This window comes from Poecile atricapillus, chromosome 4, assembly GCF_030490865.1.
Source record: "Poecile atricapillus isolate bPoeAtr1 chromosome 4, bPoeAtr1.hap1, whole genome shotgun sequence".
Lineage (NCBI taxonomy): Eukaryota > Metazoa > Chordata > Aves > Passeriformes > Paridae > Poecile > Poecile atricapillus.
In genome coordinates, this window is record NC_081252.1 from 73,409,479 (window position 1) to 73,436,723 (window position 27,245).

At 45.4% G+C, this 27,245-nt stretch overlaps 2 protein-coding genes and 1 long non-coding RNA gene across 4 annotated transcripts in view; 1 reads left to right on the forward strand and 2 right to left on the reverse strand.

Moving 5' to 3' along the window:
- Positions 1 to 4,867, forward strand: part of ADRA1D (adrenoceptor alpha 1D) — a 43,489-nt gene extending 38,622 nt beyond the window's left edge. The window contains exon 3 of the mRNA XM_058838392.1: positions 4,517 to 4,867. The gene's annotated coding sequence lies outside the window, so the exon portion shown is untranslated. The remainder of the gene's footprint in view (positions 1 to 4,516) is intronic.
- Positions 4,868 to 7,079: 2,212 nt separating this feature from the next.
- LOC131579022 (uncharacterized) lies at positions 7,080 to 19,316 on the reverse strand. 2 transcript variants are annotated; one of them, XR_009277619.1, is made up of 2 exons: positions 19,001 to 19,316; positions 7,080 to 8,208 (listed from the first exon to the last, which is right to left on the reverse strand). It is a non-coding gene; the product is annotated as an uncharacterized LOC131579022 (long non-coding RNA). The 2 variants fall into 2 exon arrangements; XR_009277620.1 differs by having other exon boundaries at positions 7,080 to 9,441.
- Positions 19,317 to 20,954: 1,638 nt separating this feature from the next.
- SMOX (spermine oxidase) overlaps positions 20,955 to 27,245 on the reverse strand; it is a 49,937-nt gene continuing 43,646 nt past the window's right edge. The window contains exons 6-7 of the mRNA XM_058838390.1: positions 22,758 to 22,918; positions 20,955 to 21,437 (exon numbers count right to left, since the gene is read on the reverse strand). Coding sequence (XP_058694373.1) covers positions 21,300 to 21,437; positions 22,758 to 22,918 — 299 coding nt within the window. The 3' untranslated portion in view covers positions 20,955 to 21,299. The remainder of the gene's footprint in view (positions 21,438 to 22,757; positions 22,919 to 27,245) is intronic.

A 27,245-nucleotide genomic window follows, 5' to 3' on the forward strand; every position in this document is an offset into this window, starting at 1 on the left:
CTGCACCTCACTTATCCATCAGACCCCACCTCAGTGCACTGGCTCCATGTCACAATTGCATTGTCAGACCTTGCTGCTTCAAGGAACCAAGAGTTGAGGGTGGAAAATGAGTTTTTGTGTCACTGGACTCTCCCAAGTCCACGAGGGAAGGAAGGTCCCTGTCAGCCTGAGCTGGGCTGCAGCTGGGTTGCATTACTATTGTTTACAGTGTGTATATAAGTGTACATTTTCTTTAGCAGAACGTTGGAATTTTTTATGTATAGATTTTTATTTTTCATCCCCAGATGTATTTATTAGCCAGAGTATTTCTGTTTTGTGTTTCAGGTTCTGCCAGATTGATGTAAGCTCTATGAAACAGAATGCACATATTTTTGTTTGTTTGTACCAAATACATGCACAAACCTGTCTAAAACACTGCTGTGAATTGTTGCTGTGTCTGATTTTTAAAACAATGGTTATAGGGGATGAAGGAGGAAGAAAATCAGGAAAAAGATCCACTCTTGCTAATTTCTCTAACACATTTTTTTGCAATTTCACAAGGATAACCTTTTCCTACTTGGAAGAATTAATGATTAGAGCAAGTCAGGAGAGGACACTCTCAGTTTCTTGACACACTGGCATAGAGGGATTGCACCAGCCACATCTGGAGAGCAAGTTTAGATTAGATATTAGGAATAAATGTGAGGGTGGTGAGGCCCTGGCACAGGGTGCCCAGAGAAGCTGTGGCTGCCCCTGGATCCCTGGAAGTGCCCAAGGCCAGGCTGGATTTGGCTTGGAGCAGCCTGGGATAGTGGGAGGTGTCCCTGCCATGGCAGGGGTGGGAATGAGATGAACTTTGAGGTCCCTTCCCACCCACACCATTCTGGGATTCTTATCTATATGATGCATATCTGAGACTGGAAAGCAAAAGGCAAAAGGGAAAATCAAAATGAAATCTAACATTAAAACCCTGGATCAATATTTGATAGCAGTCAGAGGTGAAAATTACTTTGGAGAATTTGGGGGAAGAAACGGAGAATGGAAGAAGCTGTGAATGACCTTAAAAATATCTTTGCACCTCTGAATATGTGTAATTTGACTCCTGTTTGCTTTTGTGATTATTCAGTTGAGAAAGGGTAGAATGCACTTAGAATGGCCCAAAGTTCCAGGCTAGTTCCCACCCAAGGAACATTTAAACCAAATGGCACTCTGGTGACTGCGAGTTCAGGTCTGTAAAACCAGGAGTGCTGAGAAGACAGGCAGAGAATGAGCATTCACTGCCTCTCATGGTGCAAGAACTGACATCAAGCCCAATTATCCAAATGAACCCAGCGAGGTAATTCTTCACATGGCTCATTTCTGAACAGTGGAGCTCATCACCACCAGATATCTCAGCTGTCTGCAGGGGGTAGAACAGCAATTAGGTGCCTTGGTGACAGATAAACCCATCAAGGGCAGTTGAAAACATTTATATAATCTCAGCTGAGAAATCCCTGAGGCAGCAATTGCTGTCAGCTGGGAGGATATTTCAAGGGATATTTCACTGCTGGCTTTTTCTTTCCCTCTGTTCCTCCTGAATTTCCTGTGGTCAGGGAAGGGACTCAGCTGGAATGACCCAGGCTCTGGGAAAGGTCCAGACCTCTCTGTGTCCCCTCCTTCTGTGGCAGCCCATCCATGCCAAAATTGCACCCTGCAGTTCCCTGCCCATGGGCAAAAATGAGGGAAAAAAAATGGAAAAATCAATTTAGTTCCAAATGCACATCAAGTCATCCAGGTCATAGGATTTCGCCATCCCTGCGTGCTGGTTCCTGCTGGGAAATTTCTTTTGCCACTCAGAAATTGAAAACCATCCCCTCAATAAACTGATTTTTACAATCTTTTCACACGACAGGGATTGTAGCTGGGACTGGGATTTGTCCCAAGAAACTTCAGCCATCCTGTGTGAAGATTTCCATTTTTTTTTCCACTTTCAGATCTTTAAGGGTCCCTCCCTGGAGACTCAAAACACACAGAGTGACACTAAAGTCACTGAGAGGTTTGCGGGTTTTTTTTGTGATCTTCTGTGGGATTCAGCTCATGGATTAAAAGTTCTCCATCCCAATGAGGTGTCTGTGTAGGAGTCACATTTAAATTCCATTAGAGAAAAAGAAATAATTGATTCCAGATTGAATATGGGCATTTCACACCATTTGAGCCATTCTAGGCTATCCAAGACATCTGCACACGTCAGGAAATAGAAAACCTGATGTGCAAAACTGGCTCAGGATGGTGGCAGAAGGACCTGGGCTGGGAGATGGGTAAATAAATGTTGGTCAAAGAACAGAGAGAAACCGAAAATCTGATCCCTCCTTTTCTCTTGGGAAAAGAGGACACAGGATATTTACTGTGGTTGAACTCAGCACCAAAAGTCAGATCAGGATGGAGCACACCACACAGCCCCTGTGACATCCCAGGACAGCCCCTGTGACATCCCAGGACACAGAGTCCTGCCAAGAGGCCGGGAAGGACAAATCAGAGAGTGTAAATTACACTGAGTCCCAGGAAAAAAAAGTTTATTGCAAAAATGTTTAGTTCTATTCAGTTCAATAAACCAAACTTGCCTAAATGTAAAGATTTCCTGTGTGCAATGGTGATGGATAACATGTCTTGGGGTTTGAGGGAAGGGTGCAGGCATCAAAAATAAGTTTTATGAACGTTCTGAGAACATTATCTGGCATTTATTGTGCCCAGATCTCCAATTTAAATTTTATAGTACAGCCTCAAGCAGGACATTTCACAGAGTTTGGAGATTTCTGGACTTCTTCACTTCTGTCCTTTGCCTTTGAAAAGACTGAGGCAAGGAGGGACTCAGCCCATTTTAGTCCAGCTCACCATGGCTAAAAATCTCACTGAAAGCAAGCTTTTGGGATTTTCACAAAAAAATCAAGGCCTGATCCATCTCCTGTGCTGAAAATTTACTCTTCTTCCCTTCACAGCTGCTGCTTTCTGGCTGAAAAAAAAAAAAAAAATTAAAAAAATAATAAAAACAATCCCTAAGGGCTATAGATTATTTATAAATCTCATTAAAATGTGACCATAATTAAGTGGCAGCAGCACTGGCTGTTCAAACCCCTCTGCTCTCACCTGGCACATCCATTGTTGCTTTAAAACCCGACAGAACAACGGATGGATGGGGAATTTGAGCTCAGCTGAGGCAGGAGGGTGGTTTTGGAAAGAAAAGGTCCCAAATCTTCGTCCCATCCGTGGCCAGGAGGCTTCAGCTGGAATCATTAGGAGAGGAACACCTTGGTCTTTCTCCTTGTCAGTGGAGACTTCCCAAAGTTTGCAAGGAGGTGTTTGAAATCCACAAAACTGACAGGAACACAAGAGAAGATTCCCAAAAGCCCTAAAGCCAGCATATGCCAACAGGAACGAGGAGCCAAACTCAGGCTGGGGTATCCCAAAAAGCTCTTCCTCATTTGCAAGCTGGAAACTGGAATTTCTCCATGCATCCTTGGGAAAAGGGAATGCCCTTGGGTAGCCCTGTTTTTCTCACAGCAGGGTGGTTTTATGGGTTTAGAAGGTTTGCTGCCTCGACAGCACAGTTGTTAATATGTGAGTAAATTACCATTGTTTTATGCCTGTTTATTACTGCAGTCCTCAGCAGATGATTCACGGTGCAAATCCAATTTTGCTTTGATTGCTGTGGGGCTCTCATTTCTCAGCTGTTTCAGAGTTTCAAGTTTAAATGCTGCTTCTTAAAGCTTTAGGGGACAGGGGAGGGGGCTTGATGGTACAAATGTGGTTTTGTGCAGGTGTATATTCATATATTTGTATTAATAGATATGTCTGCTCAGATCTGCACATGAACACAGATAAATATGGGTAGAATTTATCCTTCTAACACTCCCTGTGCTCTCTTTGCCAAAGAACTTGTGGGCCTGTGCTGTCCTCAGACTTCCCAAAATTCCATTATTCCCCATTATACATTTTTCCAACGTATTTCCCAAAATACGTTGGGCACAGCTGCCAAACCACCACCCCAAAAGTGCTGCAGAAATCAACAATGAGTGCTCTGATATTCCATTACCAAAATCACTTTCCCAGCTAGGATGTGGATTCCCCACCACTGGAGTGGGGAATATTTGTCGTGGGTGGCATTTCAGGTGGGCTGGAGTTTGAGGCTCCTGAGGCTCTTGTGAGCTGCATAATTCCATATTCTGTATTTGCTCTCACCTTTTTTATTTTAAGGAGCTTGTTAAAAAAGAGAGGGAGAGCAACTTTTCAGATGAGTGGACGTAGTGACAGGACCAGGGGGGAAATTAAGCTGCAAGAAGGCAGGTTTAGGTTGAATTTTAGGAAGGAATTGTTCTCTGTGAGGATGGTGAGGCCCTGGCACAGGGTGCCCAGAGCAACTGTGGCTGCCGCTGGATCCCTGGAAGTGTCCAAGGCCAGGCTGGACAGGTTCTTCCCTGCACCATCCTCCCAAGGAATTAGAAACTGGGTTGGTTTTTTTCAACTTTTGTGCCTTGGCCATCTATTTCTGTTTGCACAACAGGTTTTTATCCCACCTCCAGCTTCTCAAACTGAGCAAAGATGAATAATTGTGCCAAGAAACCGCCTGTGAGAAGGAATGAACGCACCCCTGCTGATTAATGTACCAGGAGATGTGATTTAACTTTCATTTCCAGTCTCCTCTTTCTCCAATCTGCCTCTAAATGATCATCTTTGCTCTGGCACAGTCCTTACTCCTGAGAGTCTCACAGGCTCCTACTGATCCCAAACTCTCAGGATCTGGGAAGCAGGACTCTGTCATTCAGCAGGCAAAGGAATAAAAAACCCACTGGCAGGGAGAGGAAAACTTAAAAAAAAATTTTAAATTATATTAAAATTTAAATTAAAAGCATAAAAATGAAAAAAAAGGAGTCATTAACAGAGCAAATTTTCTCAAAAAAAGTGAGGGAGGGGGGTTGAAATGCAAGACTTGGGGAAAAAAAAGAGAATTATTTTGCAATGCATGGTCTGTCTGAGAGAAAAGTAATGGGTTTGATATAAAAATTTGCTCTCCTGCCCTGCTTATAGAGGAGGTCAGGCTCAATAATCAAAATATGCTGTCTGCCCTTAAAAATAAAAGTTTTTCTGCCTGATTTGGCAAGTCCTGCTGAGCTTAAAGTATTGGCCAGAGATTGTAGCACCTGTTTTGCAAAGGAGAAAATGCATCTGCCACTGACCCAAAGGAACCTGAAGAGAAAGGTAAGGAACCCTCTCCCTCTCCCTCTCCCTCTCCCTCTCCCTCTCCCTCTCCCTCTCCCTCTCCCTCTCCCTCTCCCTCTCCCTCTCCCTCTCCCTCTCCCTCTCCCTCTCCCTCTCCCTCTCCCTCTCCCTCTCCCTCTCCCTCTCCCTCTCCCTCTCCCTCTCCCTCTCCCTCTCCCTCTCCTCTCTTTAATTTTTACTTTATTTTGAGCACCCATTCCCTTTGCATTACATTTTTCTACCGAGGGCCCCCTCAGCTCTATTTGCTGCTGGATATTGGCAAGATCAGGGGGTTTTTGGGGTTTTTTTTTGACCCTTTTCATTTAGTTATTTATTTTGGAGGGATTTATTAGCAGAGAGAAGAACCTGACTGGCAGCCTGAGAGGTCTCTGTCTCACTCCATCCTCTCTTTAAACCAAGGAATTGGATTTGAACACTCAGGGCATTTGAAGAAGGGATATTTCTGGATATTTCTAATTTCTAATTCCTTTTTCATCCCACATCTACTTCCAGGATCCACGCTATCCTGTGGCAATAACTGCTTCCCATCTGCTGTCCATGGATGTGTGTCATTAATTTACAAATTATAAACCATCATGTCCAGCCTCGCCATCCCTTTTCCAAAGGAAGGAATCCTGTCCCAGAATCCCAGAATTGTTTGTGTTGGGATGGACCTTAAAAATCACTTAATTCCACCCCCCTGCCAAGGTCAAGAACAACTTCCACTATCCCAGGGTGCTCCAAGCCCTGTCCAGCCTGGCCTGGGACATTCCAGGGATGCATATCCTGGCCTATTTGAACAGGAGGTTTTTCCAGACCTCTCAATTCCCTCCTTCCCTTCACCATTTCCAGGTTTGTTCTCTCCTTTTTAGGAACACATGGCCAAAGAGAACCTGACTATTTCAGCAGCAGCTCCTCCAGGGATGTCATTACACTCAGAACACCATCATGCACGTGGAATAAAGATATTTTCCTTTATTCACAATTCCTTTCCACCCCATACCATTCTCAAAGGTTCAGCAGCCCCTCCCTGGGTGCTGCTGCCTTTTCCTGAGTGCACAACAGCATCAAATTCAGCACCTGCTGATCCAAATATTCACAATTAGCATTAGCTTTGGCTGTCCTGGGTAACCAAGGATTGTCACCAAAGTGTCCCCAACCTCCTCACACTTGCTCCAGGTCTTCTTGGACTACAGTGACAATTGTGGGACCTAATAAACTTTGTCCAGTGTCAGAAATTACTTTAGTCATACCTTTCTTATTGCTTCTTCTCTGTTTATTCCACCTGTTATCAAACCTTTATTCCACCTTTTACCTTATCCCTTGACAGCTCAGAGGGAGGGGAACTTTTTCAGGAAAAACTGCTGAATATAGAAACAAGGCCATATTTTATTTATTATTTAATAAATAATATCTATATATAATAAATAATAAAATAATATAATAATATAATAATTATTAATAATAATAATTATAATTAATAAAGAAATAATTTTATTAATAATATAGTAATAATATAATAATATTCATTATTATTCAATAAAATAAATAATAAATAAAGAAATTATATTTTATTCAATAAAATAAATCATATTATTCAATAAAATAAATATAATATTCAAGAAGATAAAATATATATTTATATATATATAAAATAATATATTTTACTTATTATTTAATTTTTAAATTAATTTAAATTAAAATTTAATTTAATGTTTTATTTATTATGACATATTTTATTTATTTATTTAAATATTTTAAATAAAATGGTGCTTGTGTCAATGTATTCCTGGAAATACCACTAGCAACACAGGAAAATTAAAAAAAAAAATAAAATCATGGGCAGTGAACAGGCACAACTCAGAATAAGTTTCTATCTTTTAATAATTTAAGTTAATAGGAAAAACAATATAAAATCCTTAATTGCATTAGGTTAGAAATATCTAACAGAGCTTAAAAATATTCCAAACCCTAGGTTTCTTCAAGAGGTAATATCTGATGGAGGGACATAGCACCAAAATAACTGAAAAAGGACTTTGAAATATCTTCAAATGAAATTGGAATCTCTCAGCCAAGTGCAGAACAAAAGGAGGAGAAGGCTCCCAGCTCTGCAGCTCATTCTGAGGCAGCTTGAAAGAGGAGCTGGGTGAACCTCTTGCTTTGAGAATCTCAGATCAAACAGAGCAGCCAGAATATCAGCACCAGTTGAAAAGAAAAGGGGACAGAAAATGAAAGAGAAAGAAAAAAGACTTTAGCATTTGCATAGGCCATCAATAATTAATGAATGAAAAGTTAAACCAGTGTTATGTTTCCCCATCCAGGGGAGACATCTGGGCTTCCATCCTGGAGATCAGCAGATCTCTGGGAGATTTCCCTGGGATAAGGACAGTGTGGATAAGGATTCCACTCTGCCTGAAGGCCATGCCCAGTGACCTGGACAAGGGATCCAGAGAGCACAGTAATGGTCAGGAGGGTGCAAGATGCTCTCAAGGAGATGCTGAGGGAGCTGGGTTCATCCACTCTGGACAAAAGAAGGTTTTAGGTGGAGACCTGGCTGAGCTGCTGCACTGGGGGGCAGAGAAGACAGAGCCAGGCTCCCCTCAGAGGTGGTGGGATCAACATCCAACAAGGGGAATTCCCTCTAGAAACAAATAAAAAGTATTTCCTCTGAGTCCAGTGCAGCCCTGGACCAGGGATCCAGAAAAGCTCTGCAGCTACACCTTGGAGATACCTGAAACTACCCAGAACAAGACCCTGGGCAACTTCATACTGGCCCAGGGCTGAGCAAAGAAATGAATTAGACACCTTCAACATCATTAAATCCTCACTCCTATGATCCTTTGGAAAACAGATCCCATCTGTGTGAGGCTTCCAGCTTTAGGAGATGGGTTTTTTGGTTGGACACCATTTGTCTTGGGTGAAATTCCTCTGAGGCTACGGTGAGAAATGCCATCTCCTTTTCCACGACATGCAGAGGGCAGAGCTTTACATTTTCTCCTGGAGAGAAACAAGCAGATTAGAGGTTCTGAGGAGCCCCAGAAGCAGCAGCTCTCATCAGGCCTCAGAGCAGCTGCTCATACACCCCTCAAACAGCCAGACTTGGCTGGGCACAGTTTTAAAGACACTTAATTGAGAAACACTGGCTGCCATCCAGGATATTAAAAAGATAATGAAAGAAGAAGTAAAACTGCTTTTCTCCCCTGCTGGTTTTGATTTGTTTACAATCAGGGGGAGAAAGCAGTCCCTGATGTTTCACTTAGGATTTGCTCTGGAGGTCGGCACAGCCCACACCCCAGCAGAGCTCATAAATCAGGCATGACCTAAGTTTTCATCACCCAAATTTTACTCTGGCTGCTCAGAGCTTTTCATTACATCTTTCCCATCATCAGAAGGGTCAGAAGCTGAAAGGGCACCGAGGTCAAGTGATGTGTTCCCAAGGGAAAATCCCACCCTGATATCCCAATATTTATGTTTGAGTCCCACCAAGGTGGGTGCCAGGAGAGGGGAGAGGAGCCCGTGGAGCACAGCAGGAGCTGCTTGTGACTCCCCTCTCCAGGACACCCCACATGGGTGACATCAAGCTCACATCTCCAGCCTCAGCAGGGCCTGGGAGCCATTTGAGAGCACAAACAGCATTTACCCAGGAAATGGAGAAAGTTAACCAAAAATGCCTCCCTCGGCTGGATTTTTCTCACTCTCTCCAAGAAAACAACAACCAAAAAAAAAAAAAAGTGTGTAAATATCATCAGCTAGGGAAAAAAATGCTGATGACTGGAAGTGAAATTTGCCATTGAAAGTGGAAAATAAATGTGGTGCACTCAGAAACATCTAGACTTAGAGACTGAGTCACTTTTATGCTAATATATCCTCGCCGCCTCCCCAGTGGATACAAAAAATGATCTTATTTATTGTAATTGTTGTTTATGATAAAAGCACTTCCATATTCCCTGTGTACATACACAGTTACTCAGAAAGAAAACTTATTTTTTTCTCTCTTTTTTTTTGTTTTCCATAAATTCTTCCTTGTTTTCTCTTTGGAAAGCGTGGTTTTCATGCAGAGCAAGCAGCAATATCTGCTCAGGTGTGTAAAGGCAGAGGTTGGCTCACACAGGGCCATCACCCTGTGTCACCTGTGCCTGGTGTTGTGGCACCAATTGACTCTCACTGGTGCAAAATTTCATTTTTTGTGTCCTTCTCCTCCTCTTTATCCTCTTCCTTGATGATTCTGAGCTGAGAAGAAAATGGTTCCAGTTACTGGAGGGCTGTTGCTCTGATCTAACAGAGTTACAGTTCAACAGAGGCACAAAATGCACCACTCAGCAGTGGAAAAATCAGCTCCAAAGGAAATAAATAAAAATCTGAGTGTTGTTCTGATCTCTGGGAGAGCTGGCTGTGAGCAGTCCCATATCTGAGCCCACTGATCTTCATCTCTCCCAATATTTTGTGTTTCTCAGCTGTGGCTGGCTCAGATCTGTCCCTATCAGGAGTGTTCTGAATCACATCAGCACCTTTCCTTCTCCCTCTGCCTCCTTCCAAAACCTTGGTGGGGCTCAGAATACTCCATTCATGCAGTGATTGGGAAAATCTCACTCTCCCAAACCCCTTCCCCAGTATCCAATTTCTCTCTCCACCACAGCAAGATCTGCTCCAGGCCACCATCCCTCCTCCACTCCTGCACTGACGACCTGGAAATCATTAAAATTTGCATTATTTATGATTTATGGTCTCCTTGCCTCAAGAAATCCACCAGCACCTCTGCTCTTGCCCAGAGGTGCCACTGAGGTGGGATGAGGCCAGAGGATAAAGCAGAGCCAGGGATTGGAAAGATATCTTGTGTTTCATGGCACTGAAGGATCTGCTGGAGAGCTGATGTGACATGGACACCACTAAATCCCACCAGATTAAACCAGAGACACCCCAGAGGGCAGAGTTCCCTGCCAGGTACATGGGAGGGATTTCAACATTTTGATTGCATCCCACAGAGAGTCACAGAATATCTGCATTTGGAAGGGATCCAGAAGGATCATCGAGTCCAGCTCCCTGCCCAAACCCATCAGTGAAGAAAGCTGAATAATCACATGTGAAGGGACAAAATTGAGAGCAGATTCACCAGAAAGTGCCTATGTCAGGGGAAAAAAAAAAAAAAAAAAAAAAAAAGAAAAGAAAAAAAAATCCAGCAAAGAATATCTTTGACCTTCCATGAATGATTCAAACTATGCAGAGAAGCTGCCAAATTTTTCATATGGCTGATTCTACCAGGGGTTTTGACTGCCTGGAGAAGGGCCAGTGCTATGATCAAACATCTAAAACTCGTGTGTTTGGTCAGAGCAGCAGCACTTGTGGCTCTCAGAAGCAAACAGCCTCTACCAGGCAGGCACAGGGCTCCAGAGGGGCTGCCACCACCCATGTCCCCCTGGCATTTGGAGATGACAGCCAGTGGCAGGAAGGGATGTGAAATTAAAAGAAGAACGCTCTTTTGGACAGTGGGAGCAGGGACTGTCATAGCACAGCCCAGGAGGTGCTGCATTACTGAAAGCAGTCAAAGGGAGCTTGTAAAAAAAGAGAAGCTTTTTAAACAGGTAGATAGTGATAGGACAGCAGGGATGGTTTAAAACTAAAAGAGGAGAGATTTAAATTAAATATTGGGAAGAAATTGTTCCCTGTGAGGGTGGGCAGGCCCTGGCACAGGGTGCCCAGAGAAGCTGTGGCTGCCCCTGGATCCCTGGAAGTGTCCAAGACCAGGCTGGATGAGGCTTGGAGTGACCTGGGACAGTGGAAGGTGTCCCTGCCCATGGCAGTGAGTTTGGGAAGAGATGAGCTTTGAGGTCTTTTCTAACCCAAGCATTCCATGAATTACAGAATTCTGTGGGTCAGTAGTGACCCTGGCAATGCTGGGTTGGACTGATGATCTGAGAGGTCTTTTCCAAGCTAAATGATTCTCCCTTGGTGGTATTGCAGGAGCAACACCTTCCTCAGGCTCTCTGCTGGGCTTGCTGGCCTCCTCTGGAAGGAAAGCTGGCCAGGTAACCTAATCCAAGTGTTGCTTTCCTTTTGAAGCTTCAGGACAAGAAGTCCCAGCACTCCTGTGATCTGCTCCATCCCAGGACATCCATCAGCTTGAATTATTCCGTGTGTTTCTGCAAAATAACCCCTTGCTTGTGTTGCAGACAGTGCTTTTCAGTCTCTCCCCATGGCTCAGTTGTCTCAAGGCCCTGGATCCCAGCTGCCAAAAGCTGAGTGACCCCGATGTTGCTTTTTTGAGGCCAATACATTGATTTTTACGAGAAGGTGCCCTCAGGATTAGTCAGCCCTCAGGATTTATAAACCCCTCTGGTTTGTTTGCTTTCATGATGCAGTTAGGGAGTGGGGAGAGGCTGGTGTTGAGCTGAGTGTCCTGGTGCAGAGGTGTCACCCTCCCCAGGCACAGCTCAGATGGGAGCTCTGCCCAGCTCAGGATTTGCTTGGTTGCTCCTCTGTGTCAGTTTCATCTTATCAGTGTTTAATTCCCTCTGATGTGCTGCTGCTGATTCCCTGGGCCTCTTTAGGTGTCTCTGAGGTTCCTCCTTGCTTTTCTACCTAAATTAGCTCTAGCTCATCAGGAGGCTCATTGGCCTCTATTTCCCAGCCACGGAGCAGCCCATTAAGCAGCACAGCACACCTGAGACTGATCCCTGAGCCACAAGTGACCATTTCATTCTCCATTTGCCTTCTCCCAGGACAGCTGTAGAGCCACCACAAGTTTCCCACCGGCCCTGTGGCCTCTTTTCCCCCCTGGGAGGTTCTTTAGAGCTCCTGGGTATCCAAAGGCACCATGTCCTCTAAGTCTCCCCCATCCACCCCTTTCCTGATGCAGTCATTAATTCCTAATCCCTCTAAGACCTCTCTCCTCTGGTCTGTTGAGTCCATGCACTCCTGTTGAGATATCTCCCTGAAACATCATTATCCTGGTTTTAAATACCATTTCAAACTAATTTCCCAAGAATATGCTTAAAGAGGGATGCCCTGCAATTCCCAATCTCATCTCAAGGCTTTTTGAATATAAATGCAACATTCCTCATATCCCAGTCCTTCATTCCTTTCCTTAGTAAGCCAATCAAACAAAACACCTTAAAAATCTGCCCAGGCAATCTGGACCCTGAGGAGAGAGGTGGGGCTCTTCATGCTGGAGAAGAGGAGCTCCAGGGAGAGCTCAGAGCCCCTTCCAGGGCCTGAAGGGGATCCAGGAGAGCTGGAGAGGGACTGGGGACAAGGGACAGGACACAGGGAATGGCTTCAGACTGCCAGAGGGCAGGGCTGGATGGGATATTGGGCAGGAATTGTTCCCTGTGAGCCCTGGCACAGGGTGCCCAGAGAAGCTGTGGCTGCCCCTGGATCCCTGGAAGTGCCCAAGTCCAGGTTGGACGAGGCTTGGAGGAACCTGGGACAGTGGAAGGTGTCCCTGCCATGGCAAGGGGTGGAACAAGATGGGCTTTAAGGTTCTTTCTGTGATTCTGTGAAGATTTCTCACTGAAATGTGGAGCAAGAACACCTGCCCAGTGAAAAATTGCTTTTTTCCCCGGTGTTATTTTCAGGCAGCAACTCACGTGCCTGGCATTGTGTTCAGAGCCCCTGCCTCCTGGAGATCTCTCTTCCAAAACCTCATCTCTCCCTCTAAATTCTCGTTTACTCTCTCTTTCTCCTTCCTGTGTTCCCTGAGGGGACAGGGAGAGTGGATTGGCACATCCATGGTGACCCAAATCCCCCAGGAAAAGGAAACCTTTCCCAGCCCAGGATGAGTTGAGGTCCCTTTAGCTGAGAAGAGCGTGCAGAGTGTCCCAGCTGTCCCCAGGGCAGGGTGAGCAGTGCTGAGTCTCCTCAGCAAGGCTCCTTCTCTCCCACTCCTGCATTTCCCACTGGAAATATTTCCCAGTGACACCACTGCACAGCAAGGATGTGACACTGCACAGCCTGAGGGAACAGGAGGAGGGTGGCACTGCAGAACTGAGTGCAGAACTTCTCTGGGAATTCAAAGTCAATTCAAAGGGTGGGCACTTTGCAAAGTCCACAGCATGGGCAGTTTAAGAGAGCTCTGGGAGTGATATGTTTCTATTTTATATACATATAAAAATCTGTGTATTTTAATATAAATATAAATATAAATATAAATATAAATATAAATATAAATATAAATATAAATATAAATATAAATATAAATATAAATATAAATATAAATATAAATATAGTTGTAGATCTAAATATAAATGTAAATATATATAATAATATAATAATATATAATAATATAATGCATATTACAATATCATAACATCATTATAAATATATAAATATTATAATAGATAATCATTATAATATTATAATATATATAATATATTATATAATTATCAATAAATATCTTATATAATATATAATGATTTAATAATATAAAATAATAAATGTAAATGTAAATATGAATATAAATATAAATGTAAATATATATTATAATGATAATAATATAATATATAATAATGTAATACATATTACAATATTAGAATATTATTATAAATATATAAATATTATACTAAATAATCATTATAATATTATAATATTATAATATTATAATATATATAATATATTATATAATTATCAATAAATATCTTATATAATATATAATTATATAATAATATAAAATAATAAATGTAAATGTAAATATAAATATAAATATAAATGTAAGTATATATTATAATGATAATAATATAATATATATAATAATATAATACATATTACAATATTAGAATATTATTATAAATATATAAATATTATAATAAATAATCATTATAATATTATAATATTATAATATATAATATATTATATAATTATCAATAAATATATTATATAATATATAATGATATAATAAATATAAATATAAGTATAAATATAAATATAAATATAAATATAAATATAAATATAAATATAAATATAATATTAACATAAATATGTATTTTTTATATATATGTGCGTGTGTATAAGAATCTTATATTAAAATTTTAGTCTATAGAAATTTTACATCCAATTCTACATCTAATCCTTAAAATGTGTCTATACTTTAGATCAAAATATATTTATATATAAAAATATATAAAGAATATGAGTGTGAGTACATATGTTAGGAGTGTATTTATGTATGTGTATCTATATAAATACACTTTTTTTTCGTGAGGATTTTCAGTTCAAGCAAACAAAACCATGACTCAGCTGCAGTGACAACAGAGAGCAAATCCAGATAAAATCCACACTTTTCCACCCACCTCTGACTTGTCACTATTGACTCTGTCCCCACCTGCACTGCAGGTTACCTGACAGGACAGGTTCTCTGGAAGGGGGATGCCTTAGTGCTTCCTTTTGTGAGGTGGGGTTCGGTGAAATATTCCAAAAAAGGACTTTTCCACCTAAAAACGTGGTCAAAAGAGGTGCAGAACAGAGGTGGGTTTGTCCAGAAAAGCCATCCCTTGCTAAGCCACGCACAGATCACCGACTGCATCATCTCCAGACAGGATCCAGGCAGCAGAGAAAGCTGGCCTAAGGTTATTCCTCATCTGAAAAGGTTTTAGGTTTTTCCTCATCTGAAAAAGTTGTCATTGCTTTTCCCTGATTGTGCTGAAAGCCTGGCTGAGTTAGAGCCAATTGTGTCAGGAAGCAGCTTGATGTTCCTGTTCTTCAGGGATGGAGAAGTTTTTTTATTGTTTAAAAGTGGAGGCAGAAGGGTTTCCTTGGGCTCAGCATCGTGGAGGAGTGGTGGAGAATCTCCCTGCCTTTCCCAGGCATCCTGTAAGAACTATGTGGGAATTAAATCGATGTCGTAATGGAGTGGGCAGCAGAAATTAAAGGATCCAAGCTCTCAGTTTGTCCCTGGGCAGAGAAGGAAGGTGTCAGGGTGTGGCTGAGATGGAGTGAGGTGGAGGAGCAGGATGGGTGCCACCAGCACAGGGACCAACAGGCAGGACATGGGGTGGTCACCTCAGACATCCTCCAAACAAGGGTCGGGATCTATCCTTACCCTAAAATGTCCAGTTCAGGCTCTGGCTCAGCCAGCAGAGGGATCCAAGGGTCCAGGGACCATCTCAGGAGCACATCAACAAAGCCACTGCCCAGCCTGTGTTCCCTCAGCAGGACAACACTGAGAGCAGGAATCCGTGCAGGAGCAGAGACTCCAAGGTGAGGTGGATTCTCACACCCTACCAAGGGGTGCAAAGTGATGATCAGGACGGAGGACACCCCAAGCAAGGTGTTTGCTCAGGCACGTTTTCCTGACAGCAAACTGCAGCGAGACCCAGTGCAGCCACAGCTCTGCAGAGTGGCCAAAGTACCCTCTGTGCCACCCTGTGTGACAGCTGGGAAGGCCAAGCACCGTCACCCCGTGAGCACTGGGGTGTCTGGAAACACCACACCCAGCCAGGAAGCACAAGGGGATGGACACAGCCAGCACACCTCACCACGTGTGAGGGAGGTCCAGATGAGCTCAGGTTAGCGAGGAAGGGGAAGCAATGGTCCAGAGGAGAGAAGGTGGCAGGGAAGGACTGGATGGGAGCCTGGAGGACACTGAGGAGAGACTCATTGGGGTCTGCAGCTCCTCCTGAGGGACAGCTCTGATCTCTGCTCCCTGTGACAGTGGCAGAACCCAAGGGAACAGCTGGAGCTGTCCCTCAGGAGGAGCTGCAGACCCCAATGAGTCTCTCCTCAGTGTCCTCCAGGCTCCCATACAGTCCTTCCCTGCCACCTTCTCTCATCTGGACCATTGCTTAGGTTTGGGTTGGATATCAGGGAAAGGTTCTTCCCCAGAGGGTGCTGGCACTGCCCAGGCTCCCCAGGGAATGGGCACCAAGGCTGCCAGAGCTCCAGGAGAGTTTGGACAGCGCTGCCAGGGATGCCCAGGGTGGGATTGTTGGGGGGTCTGTGTAGGGCCAGAGGCTGGGCTGGATGATCCTGGTGGGTCCCTTCCAGCTCAGGATATCCCATGCTTCCTGGCTTTTGCAGGAATCTTTTGTTCCTACCACACAGGAGCACAATGGTTGTCATCACAAAAATTCAACCCTTCCACACAGGGAACAGGAGAGTGACCAGGAACAAGCAAAGATTGCTGCCTGTACTCATGAGCCAAGCACATCCCGTGTCACCAAGACAGTCTGAACATCCCCAGGCCAGGATGGAAGCATCCATTTGGATTTTGAAGCAAGGAGGAAGCATCCATTTGGATTCTGAAGCAAGGAGGAAGCATCCATTGGGACTTTGAAGCGAGTTCCCAATAAGCAGGGACATCCAGGGTTTGCAGCTGTGCTGCAAATGAAGCGAGGCAGGGCAGGCCAGGAGAGTTTTGCTTTGCTTTGCTTTGCTTTGCTTTGCTTTGCTGTGCTGTACCGGAGTTTCCTGGAGGTTTACAGCCCTCAGCTGGTGACTCGGAGCACAGCCCCACTGTATATCCGTGTTCCCTTCTCAGCATGGGTGAGTGCCCTCTCTCCTGGCTAAGACATCATCTGCACCCATCCACGTCACCCACAACAGCCAAAAATCCTCCCCTGAGCATCCCAAATCCCCTCCCAGCTCCTGGCATCTACCAGCTCAGCCCTCACCCCCTGCCCAGCCAAACATGACAAATGTAGCTCCACTATTTTATTTTCCTTAAAATCTCTCTCCTTATAAATCAACTTTTCCAGTCCCTGGATCCCTGTCTTGGTTGTTGTCTTTTCTCTTGGCTGTGCTCAGTTCCCAAATACCTGACAAATACTCAGGCAGCCACGCTGGCCAGGGCCACACTGCCCATGAGAAAAGGGACACTGTCCCCTTCAGTGTCCTCCTTCTCCAATTTCTCCATTTTCTTATTTATTTTTTTTTTTCCTGTTCTCCCACTCTTGTCACTCTTCTTACAGGCACTCACAGCAAAGCACCCGCTGTGAGCTCACCAGGATAACTGGGTTTGGGAAATCTCTCCCTGTGCTTCACAGAAGGATTTTGGAGGGAGTTTTGCATTGGATCGGGTTGTAGCTGGTATCAGAACCCTTTGGAGAAGTTTCACATCAGTTTCTCACCCCCTGTGGTTTCTCCAGTGGAAGGTGTCCCTGTCCATGGCAGGGAGTGGAACGAGATGAGCCTTAAGGTCCCTCCCAACCCACAACATTCCATGATTCTGCATCCCTGAAACTCACAGAAATCCTCCATATCCACCACATCACGGCTGGATCCTCACCCAGGACCCGATTAATCAGTTATTTCTCTAAAGGGACACCCGAATTCCCTGAGGGGTGGGATGCTCCTGAGCCAGCCACATCCCCAGCGCTGGGCACTGGGTGTCCCAGGGAGCCTGCAGGGTGGCCAAACCCTCACAGACGTGGGCTCAGAGAGCTGGGAGATCATCCAGCTTCTTCCATCCACCTTCCACAGGTCCTGCAGACCCTCCAGAGATACCTCAGGGAACTCCAGGAATGGAAAGAGAACCACTGATAAAGGATCATATCTGTGCTCACCCCTCTGGGCTCCCACTGCTCTCCCCTCACTCCTGAGTGAGTTTGCAGGTGTTTCTCAAGTGTGTCCAATTCTTACTATTTCCAGAGAATATTTTAGTGCCACGAGATGGCAGCACAAAATCACCTTTCCCGGGGTGTGCTCAGCTTGCAGAAGGCGCACGGAGAAGTCAGTGGTCTCACCTCAGGGGCGGCTCCAGGAGGAGAAAATCCCAACCTTTCCAAGTGGAGAGCCAGAACCCACGTTTTCCATCACTCTGAGCACCTGCAGTTCCACTGCTGTTTCACTGAGTTTGTCTCAGAATCTCCCAGTGGGTCCTAGGCTCCTTTTTCTGCTTTGGGTTTGTGTTTGCAGATAATTCAGCACCAAGGGAATTCCCGGGGCACTAAGCACCATCCTTTATTTTATAATCAGAATCCCTGAACAGCCTGGCTGCTGCCCACTTATACAGCTCAGAGCCCAGTATGGATCCTGGGACACTCCTGTAAGGGGGAAAGGGCGAAACTCTGCAAATATCCACAGCCCTAAACTCTACAAATATCCACAGCCCTAAACTCTGCAAATATCCACAGCCCTGTGCCAGAAAATCCTGCTGGATTCAGGGTGCTGCTGCAGAGTCCGGGTGGTCCCCATGGGCAACCACAGGTCACTTCATGCCACCAACCAGGCTGGATGAGAGTTTAGAGCTCTTTCCCAACCTTAATTCCGTGATTCTGGGATTGGCCACACGGTGACACTAACGGGGTGCTCTGCTCAAGGATTTGGGCAAGGAGGGGGGCGAAGGCAGAAGTCAGGACCTGCCCAGTAATTCCACCTCTCTCCTGGTGCAAGAGGGGCGCTGAGCATCCACTTCAGTTTGTTTTTTTTTAAAAAAAAAAAAACAACTCTTTTTAAAAGCATTTCTTGGTACCGAGTTCAAGGAACAGAACCAAGGAATTGTTCATTCAACCATTCCCCCAGCACTGCCAGTGCCACCACTGACCATGTCCCCAAGTGCCACATCCACACGGCTTTTAAATCCCTCCAGGGACAGGGGCACCACCACTGCCCTGGGCACCCTTCCCATGATGAAATATTTCCTAATAATTTTCTCAGTCAAATTTTGTGAATGATTTTTCCTGATCACCCAGGAGAGGGGCAGGCAGGGACAGCCATGCCCATTCCTGCAGGGCACCATCACCCAGGGGGGTTCAGAGCCCCACCTCTGCCAGCACCCACTGTTCCCACCTGCTGCCCTCCCCACACAGCCAGCCAGGAGGAGCAACCCCCAATTAATTCTGAGTAATTAGATGCATCTTACCTTGCCAGCACCTCCATCTGCTTTCCACCAACCTTCATCACCGAGCTCTTGGTGGGCACAGCTGGAATGAAGATGCCACAGGTCTTGGAGAAGGGAGAGCAGCGTGGAGGGTCACAGAGCCCCGTGGTGACACCACCTCTCCCTGTCACATGCTCAGGGTGGCCTTTGCTGCTAATTTTAAATGCCCCTGAGTAAACAGCTAAATTTAGTGTCTCTGGAACATGAGCATAGTTTTAAAGGCTGGGCTGCTGGTGAGTGATGGCAGGAGAGGAGTGAGATGGATTGACCTGACACAGATCCCTGCTCAGCAAACCATCGTCATTCCACCTGCACAGAGCAGAAAAAGCAGCTCTGAAACTCTGGCCACCAGCACAGCAGCTTTCCTGGGATGTCCCATGAATAAAGAAGGCACAGGAGTCACAGAATCATTTAGGCTGGAAAAGACATCCGAGATCAAAGTTCAGCCTTTGATCCCCACCTTGTCACCCAGACCAGGGCACTGAGTGCCACATCCATTTCTTCCTTGGACACCTCCAGGGATGAGGACTCCACCACCTCCCTGGGCAGCCCCTTCCAGTGTCCAACCACCCCTTCAGTGAGAATTTCTTCTTAAATTTCTTCTCTGAAGAGAAAATGCAACTCCTTGTTTTTTCCTGTGTCGTAGCCTCACATGCCCAAAGGATTTGGCTTTCTCCTCAGATTTCACTTTGCAATGGATCTGGCTGCTGGGAAATCAGCTCTGGCTCCTTGAGGCTGAGCTCTGAGTGATTGAAGCTGCAGAGAGTTTTTATCTCTCCTCAATCTCTCTTCCCGCAGCCCAACACCCTCTCAACTCAGTAACAGGATGGAAAGAGAGAAAAACAGCAATAAATTCAACACACCACCATCCTTCCCAGCTCTCCAGCAGTCAGGAAGGCATCCCACCTCCACACTACAGCAGGGGATCAGCACAGCTCAGCTGAGCTTGGAGAGAGCCAAAGTTGGTGCCTCCTCTGCAGACATTTATCCTGGGATGAACTGACTCACCCTCTGGAGGGGGATTTTTCCCTCTCTCTGTCCCCCTTCCTCCCCTCTGTAACTCATTTATCAACACAACTCCCACCCCACACGCACAGAGAGGGAAGGGAGGCTTCACAAGGGGCAGCAGATGCCAAAGCAGACACATCCCTCACTCTGCACATGGAGCTCTGGCCAGCAGCCAGCCAGATGGAGAAATGGAATGCAGGGAGATAAGGCAGTGGCTCAACGCCCATGGTCTTCACCCTGAAAACTTTTTATTTTTGGAAACTGTTTAGATATCTTTAAACTATGCTGATGGCTACATTGTGTTCACTTGACTTTAAAGAAGAACATGATTTATTTCTCAGAGGAAGTAAAAAAAAAAAATCACAGTTTTTCTCATTCCTGATGGCAATTTCCACATGATCCAGACAAAACCTTGGGAGTCACTAACATCTGGACTTAGTGACACACATCTGCACAGTCCAGGGGCTGCTTGGATGGGGACAAGTGCTCCTGCTGCACTGGAGGACATTCAGTTAAAGAATAAGGCAACAAAATAATATCCTGAGTTGGGAGGGACCCACAAGAATCCTCAAATCCCACTCCTGGTCCTGCACAGAGCATCCCAAGAATCCCACCCTGTGTTGAGAGCGTTGCCCAAACACCCTGTGAGCTCTGGCAGCCTTGGGCCAGTGACCACACTGACCACAGTGCTGTCAGCTCTGCCCTAACCAGACCTTTTTGGTCAGGATTGTATTGCTGGCAGAGGAAATCTCTGGTTTGGAAAGATTCTTCCATGCAAACAGCATTTGTGTAATGTGTTTCTGACCTATTTTCAACCTGTCTTCCTCCTACTCCAAATTTTATAGGAAGAGAAAAAAGATCCTATTTTTGTAATGTTGAATAAAAGAGTTGGAAGTGAAGTGTCCAGGAAGTACCACAGCACCCGGTCTTTTTATTACAACATTTATTTTAGTATAGAAGGCACTTACAATACAGAAAGAAAAAAGAAACAAAACAAACATGATAGGCACCAAAAGTGAAATTAGAATTAAAATGACAGAGAAACAGTTTAACCAGACCAAAAGGAGCACCCTTCCCTGTTAACAATACAGCACATGGAAATGAAGCTATTGGTGACTAACGTTTTTAACAATTAGGACTTTTTATTTATTTATTTATTTATTTTAATAGAAAAGATAAAAGGCTGTTCTACTGTGAACTGAAATAAAACAGAAGCCCTCTCCACACACCTGCAGGAGGATTTGGGAGGTGGTGGTGGCAAGGCAGGGCTCCCTCAGGTCGGGCACTGCAGCAGGTCCTGGTACATCTCGATGAGCCGAGCAGCCTCCCTCTGCCCAGAGAGCACAGCACCGTGGGTTGTGGAGTAATACTTCCTGTGAGTGGCCTCCCCCGAAAACATCACCTGCATGGGCTGCAGGGCACAGCAGAAGGGGCACAGATCAGCACAACTTACTGGGAAGCAGGTGGGAGGCTAAAAGGAGACAAAATTTCTGTGCCCTCCCACACAGGATGGTTTGGGTTGGAAGGGACCTGAAAGCTCATCCAGTTCTATCTCCTGCCACAGGCAGGGACACCTTCCACCAGCCCAGGTTGCTCCAAGCCCCATCCAGCCTGGCCTGGAACACTTCCAGGGATCCAGGAGCATCCATCTGTTTTGGAGTGCTGTTCCTCAAAACCCGCAGGAGATGCACCACGAGATGCCAGTTCCAAAAATCTTAAACAAACCTGCACGAGGCACAGAGCATCTGCCCTGTACCATCTCCTCCCTTTGCTCCCCTAAATTAAACTTTGGTCTTTTAGGCATTAAGGGAATTTTTCTTCTGGACAGCAACTTCAGAAGAATACCAGGCATATCTCAGAACCCAGAGGGTGAGACACAGCATCGTATCTCTCACACCAATAGTGAGGGGCTTGCAAGAACTGCAACTTGGATTTGAGGCAGGAATTTCTGGGAGGATTTCCCTGGGAGCTACACAGAAAGATTCCTGAAACTCCTGCTGGGTTTTCTTAAGTAGATTTCTGCACTGAATAAAATTATTTCTGCTGGGACCAGGCTCTGGTGGAGGAAATGGACTGGGAAGCTGCTGGAAGGCTGCATTTTCATCAGCCTTTGGATTTGGACACATAACCCTGAGTGATGGGGTGAGTTTGGCTTTAATGTGTTCCTGAGCTGTGTAACCACCTCCATGTGTGCTCCAGCACTCCCTGCTAAATTCAGAAAGCAAAGGCAGCGTCTGGGGAGAAAATTCATTGTCTCCTGCCAAGGACTGGGCCTCCCTCAGCCTGCACTGCCAGCACAGAAAGATTTCCTAATATTCACCCCTGACACGTTCAGACCTAGACATTAGCAGGGTCATAAAAAATAATAATAATCTTTCAAACAGACTAGCACGTGCCTTCCTGAGGAATTCTGAACTGGACAATAGGGCTGATGGTCATCAAGTGCAGATATCACAGTTCCACAAGTCACACATGTGCAGCTCTTGATAAACTCAGGGAGAGATAAGGGAATCCCTGAGATGTTGGCATTCCACACGCTAAAGAAGTAAAATCCTACACACATCATTTGTCTACAGAAACACCATTTGTACAAAAAAAAAAAAAAAAAAAGGGAAAACACGCTACTGGAGGCCAAAGCAGGGATTTTCTCTTTCAGCCTCCCTCCCCAAAAACCTGCTGCCCAGTGTCCTTTCAGTTTTATTGCCACAGACCCCATCTGGGCCATACTCACGGGAGTTTTGGAGCTCTCGGCGTAAGGCAGTGGTTTCGCGAGTTTCTCTACGTCGGCCCCACTGGACCCAACCTGGGTGTAGGAGTAGGATCCACGGAAGTGGGGATTGCTGCCCCAGGAGGACCGCAGGATCCGGCGAGGTTTCGGAATGTTTGGATTCCCTGGATGGAAAGCGGAAGGCAAAAAGTCAGACTGTGTCCAAGAGGGAAGAGGGCAGTGCCTGAGCAAGGTGTGGGTGATGGGGATTCTCTCTGATTTATTCAACATCTGTCCCAGCAGAGCCCCCAAACCAGATCTCTCTTCCATTAGAGAAGTTTCACCTATTTATATAACAGAAATTACCTCCCTTTTCATCTCAGCTCTTCCATTTTCCAGGAATGTGTTGGGAGTCCCCACCCCTAGAGGTGTCCAAGGAATGACTGGACCAGGCACTAAGTGCCCTGGCCTGCTTGACAAGGTGGGGAATTGGTCACAGGCTGGATTCCATGACCTTGGAAGCCTTTTCCTACTTAAATTATTCTCTGATTTATTTTGGAAAGGATCACTAAAATGTTTAGGTTCTAAAAGACTGGAGGAGCTTCAGGACACATTCTGGTTGGAAATACAAAGAATCTCCTGGTCACATTTGCAGTGGGGAGCCTGGTGGTGACCAACATGACTGATCTCACCAAAATTTAGGTATTTTAATTGAGTGCCCAGTCTAAATTGGATGTTTAGGTAGCCTTGTGAGAGAGATGTGCCTCCAAAGAGGAAAGGCAAATCTTCATTATGTGGGGGTATTGAAAAACCTGTCAGAAAGTTCTCAAAGCCTGTATGAGCTCATTCCAACAGATTCCCATAAAGCTGTCTCCAAAATCAAGCTACAATCCAGGAGACTCTGTTTATTTAACACATAAGGCATGGAAAGCAGGCTTTTGAGGCTGAAGTGGGATTTCTAGATCGCTGTAAGATTTCCACTGCTAAGAGGGTGTAGGACCTAGAGATGAAGAATGCACCCACGACAGGGTCATCATCAGCCACTGTCCCCATCCCAAAGACCTTGGAGAGCATGAGATCCACCAGGACTGCAGGCCACCAGCTGGTGGCACAAGAGCCTCAGCTACAAAAGAGTCACACTTTGGAGATCCTCCTGCTAGGCTGGTTTTGGATCATCTCAGTGCCTCTGCTTTTGTTGGAGTCCCATGATTGTATCTGGCATGGCAGGAGAGGAACAGGAGGAAGGACACAGAGAATTCCAATGAAGAGGAATTCCCTCTGCAGGAGCCAAGATCCACCCTTGAGGCAACATCATGTATCCAGGCAAGGTTCAGCTACTTGGGTTGAGTTTAAATCTTCCACAGCAGAGGAACTGGAACTGGATGATCATGAAGGTCCCTTCCAACCCAAACCATTCTAGGATTCTTTATGGAAAGGGCTGTCCAGCCCTGGCAGAGCTGGGAGTGTTGGGAGTTCCCATCCCTGGAGGGATTTAAAAGCCATGTGGATGTGGCACCTGGGGACATGGGGCAGTGGTGGCCTTGGCAGTGCTGGAGGAATGGTTGGGATCAATGATCTTAAAGGGCTTTTCCAACTTAAGCAATTCTGTGATTCCAAAAGATCAAAAAGTAGGAGTTTTGAGATGTTCACATCCTATGCCTGCTTCAGACCCTGACTCTGTGACAGCTCAAGATGTTCAGTCTGTCATGAGACAACCCAAATTCCCCCACTTTCTTCATCCCAGTTTAGAGGGACACACCCAAATGTAAACATTGGTCGGGCAATGCATTATTTAGTCCTTATAAACTATTATTCAGCAGTGCCTTCAGCTCCTTAAAATCAAGAGTGGGTCCTGGTTCAGCTTCTGCTTTTAGGAGTATCCTGCCAGCCAAAGTTATGGAATAAGGGGCTGGAACAGAGACTCCTGCATGGCCTGCCCAGAGTACTCTGTGAACACTTTAAAACCAGACCCCAGATCAAAATACGGCACAGACTAGCAAATAAATACATCCCACAAATAAAACACATCCTACAAAGCAATGTTGTTTCAGGAGCAACAGCTTTACATAACAAAGGCCTCTAAAATATGTTCCTGCAAGACTCTTCAAAGCAGGAATGCCTGGAAGTGGAAAGCCCAAGGGAGTCTGAGAACTGGGAGCTCTCAGATGTGTCAAGGAAATAAGTTATCATGTTTTATTTTTGAGGGCTGTGGGAAAGCCCAGGAGAACACACCATGGGAGCTGTCAGAGAACACTCCCCAAGCAGGGTTGAGGCAGCCACCCATCCCAGAGCACTGCACAAAAACAGCACACCAGGGGTTTTCGAATAAAAGGAGTCTCTGCAGTGGCCTGGTGATGCCTCTTCCGTAGCTGGTGCACATTTCCATATCCACATCCATTCCCATGAGCTCCTTCCAGGCTCTCCAGCACATCAGGCCACATCATTAAGACCCAAGTGTCCACTGTGCAGCTACTGTGCCCCTGCACTCTGCATTTCTGCACTTTTTAATGCAAGCAGCTGTTTCCAAGAGGAAAACCAGGAGGCACAGAGAGGAAATTTGGTTGAAGGTCAGACAGGAGCACGTAGCAAAAGCTCTGATTCTGAGCTGTTGTTTGAAGACAGAAACTACAAAGACTGAGAGCCACAATCCTTCAAGGAACATTCTTCACTGGACTTGCTCATTTCTGCTTTTAAACAGGGTAAATGTGCCTTTGTCCACAGATAAAAGTAACAACACAGATGCGGAAACTTCTCAGTTTCCAACATCCGAAGAGAGATTAAATAGCTAAAAAAAGTATATTGGCCTTCACTAAAACAGGAGGGCACATATCTTCATGCCACAGATTTCCACTTGTGAAGCTATGGAAGACAACTCCCTGTGCCTCACACAATCCCATTTTTCTTCAGCTCCTGGAAGGTGTGGATACAGAGCTTTATTGTTTATGGGGCTGATTGAATTACCATAAAATCAAGTCACCAATCTAAATTAAAGCACTCAAATTTATTTTCCTACCTGAGAGCAGGGATCTAAGATTCCACCAAGGGAGATCTGTGGTACTGCCCCCACACCAGAGTGGCTACCCCAGACACCCACATGGGACTGGGAGATGTGATGCAGAACCTAAAACAGATCTGTTCCCCTCCAGAGAAATAGCTGCTCAGGAAAACTCAGAGCATCTCCAGCTGCAGCCTGACAGGCTCCAGTGATCCCTTCAGCAGGGAGCCTCTGGCTTCTAATTCTGGGAGCTTATCCAACAAAGAAGGCAGAGCAAGGCTCCTAATTGCTCTGAGGTATTCCATTTAATCAGATTTGGAGGACACTGCTTTTCACCGTCCAGTTGTGAAAAGCAGTAATTGCTGATGGCTCTTAGGTTAGAACAATCCTCAGAGCTTTTCACAGCAAAGCCACTTAATCCCCAACACCGACCTGAGAGGGAAATTCAAGGTCAATTCTCAGAGAGATTCTCAGTGTGAGCCTAAAAGAACGGATTTAACTTAAAACTGGTATAACATACTCTGAAGCCAAAGGAAAGGCCACCAGGACCAACAGACTGAGAAAACACAGTGAGAGACGGGAACCTACCTGGTAATGAATGAATTCTTTCTCAGAAGAATAAGAGCATGGAGCATTTCATACCCGGAACATGAAAGCCACAAAAGGCAAAGCGAACATTAAAAGGCTGAAAGTATCTGTTTCATTATTGAATATAAGGCTCCCTCTATACTCACTAGAGAAAAGATGCTTCAGAAGATGTCACAGAGCACCAAGTGAGGTGTGGAAGTTCTGAGCTGCCTTATGGAAGATCCAGGCTTTCCATGGAGGTCAGGATCCTGGCAGTACAAACTACCAGGTTTTCTAACTTGGTTAGCTGACCTGTGTGAACTCGAGCGGTGGGAGAGGCTTTCAAAGCTGGGCTGGGTGGTGCTAATTGGAGCAGAGGAGTGAAGCCATGCTCAAAGGTGGCTCTAGGTGTACCACAGGCTGCTGGCCTAATCCCCACTCACACTCCCCCTGGAACAGGTCAGCAGAGAAGGGAGGTGCACGGAGAGCTGAGCAAACTCCTGTTATTTCAGCCAGCCTGGCACCTGGCCCAGATCAGCCCTGAGGTATTGCTCCTTCTGGGACCTCCAGGGAAAAGGGGAGCAAGGAAAACAGGATAAACCCAGCTCCCTTAGGCAGGGAATCCTGCAAGAGCTGTGAAAAGGTTTTCTACCAACAGGAGGTTTGGGGGCAGGAAGTGGAACAGGTCATGTTGGGTACTGGGCACTCCAAGAACAGGTTTTCCTCTCACAGTTTTGAGCAGCTGAGAGGCCACTTCTCAGCTGATGCCCAAAATGCTCATCGCAGGGCAAGGCCCTGGTAAATCCAGTCTGGAATTCTCCAGGGAGAGATAACCTGGGATTAGCTCTGTGGAAGAGCCTGATGGACAGTGACCAGGTGCAGCATCAGCTGGAACTGCAATTGCAGCACAGACCCACGGCCCAGAGCCAACACATTTCCATCCTGGGAGG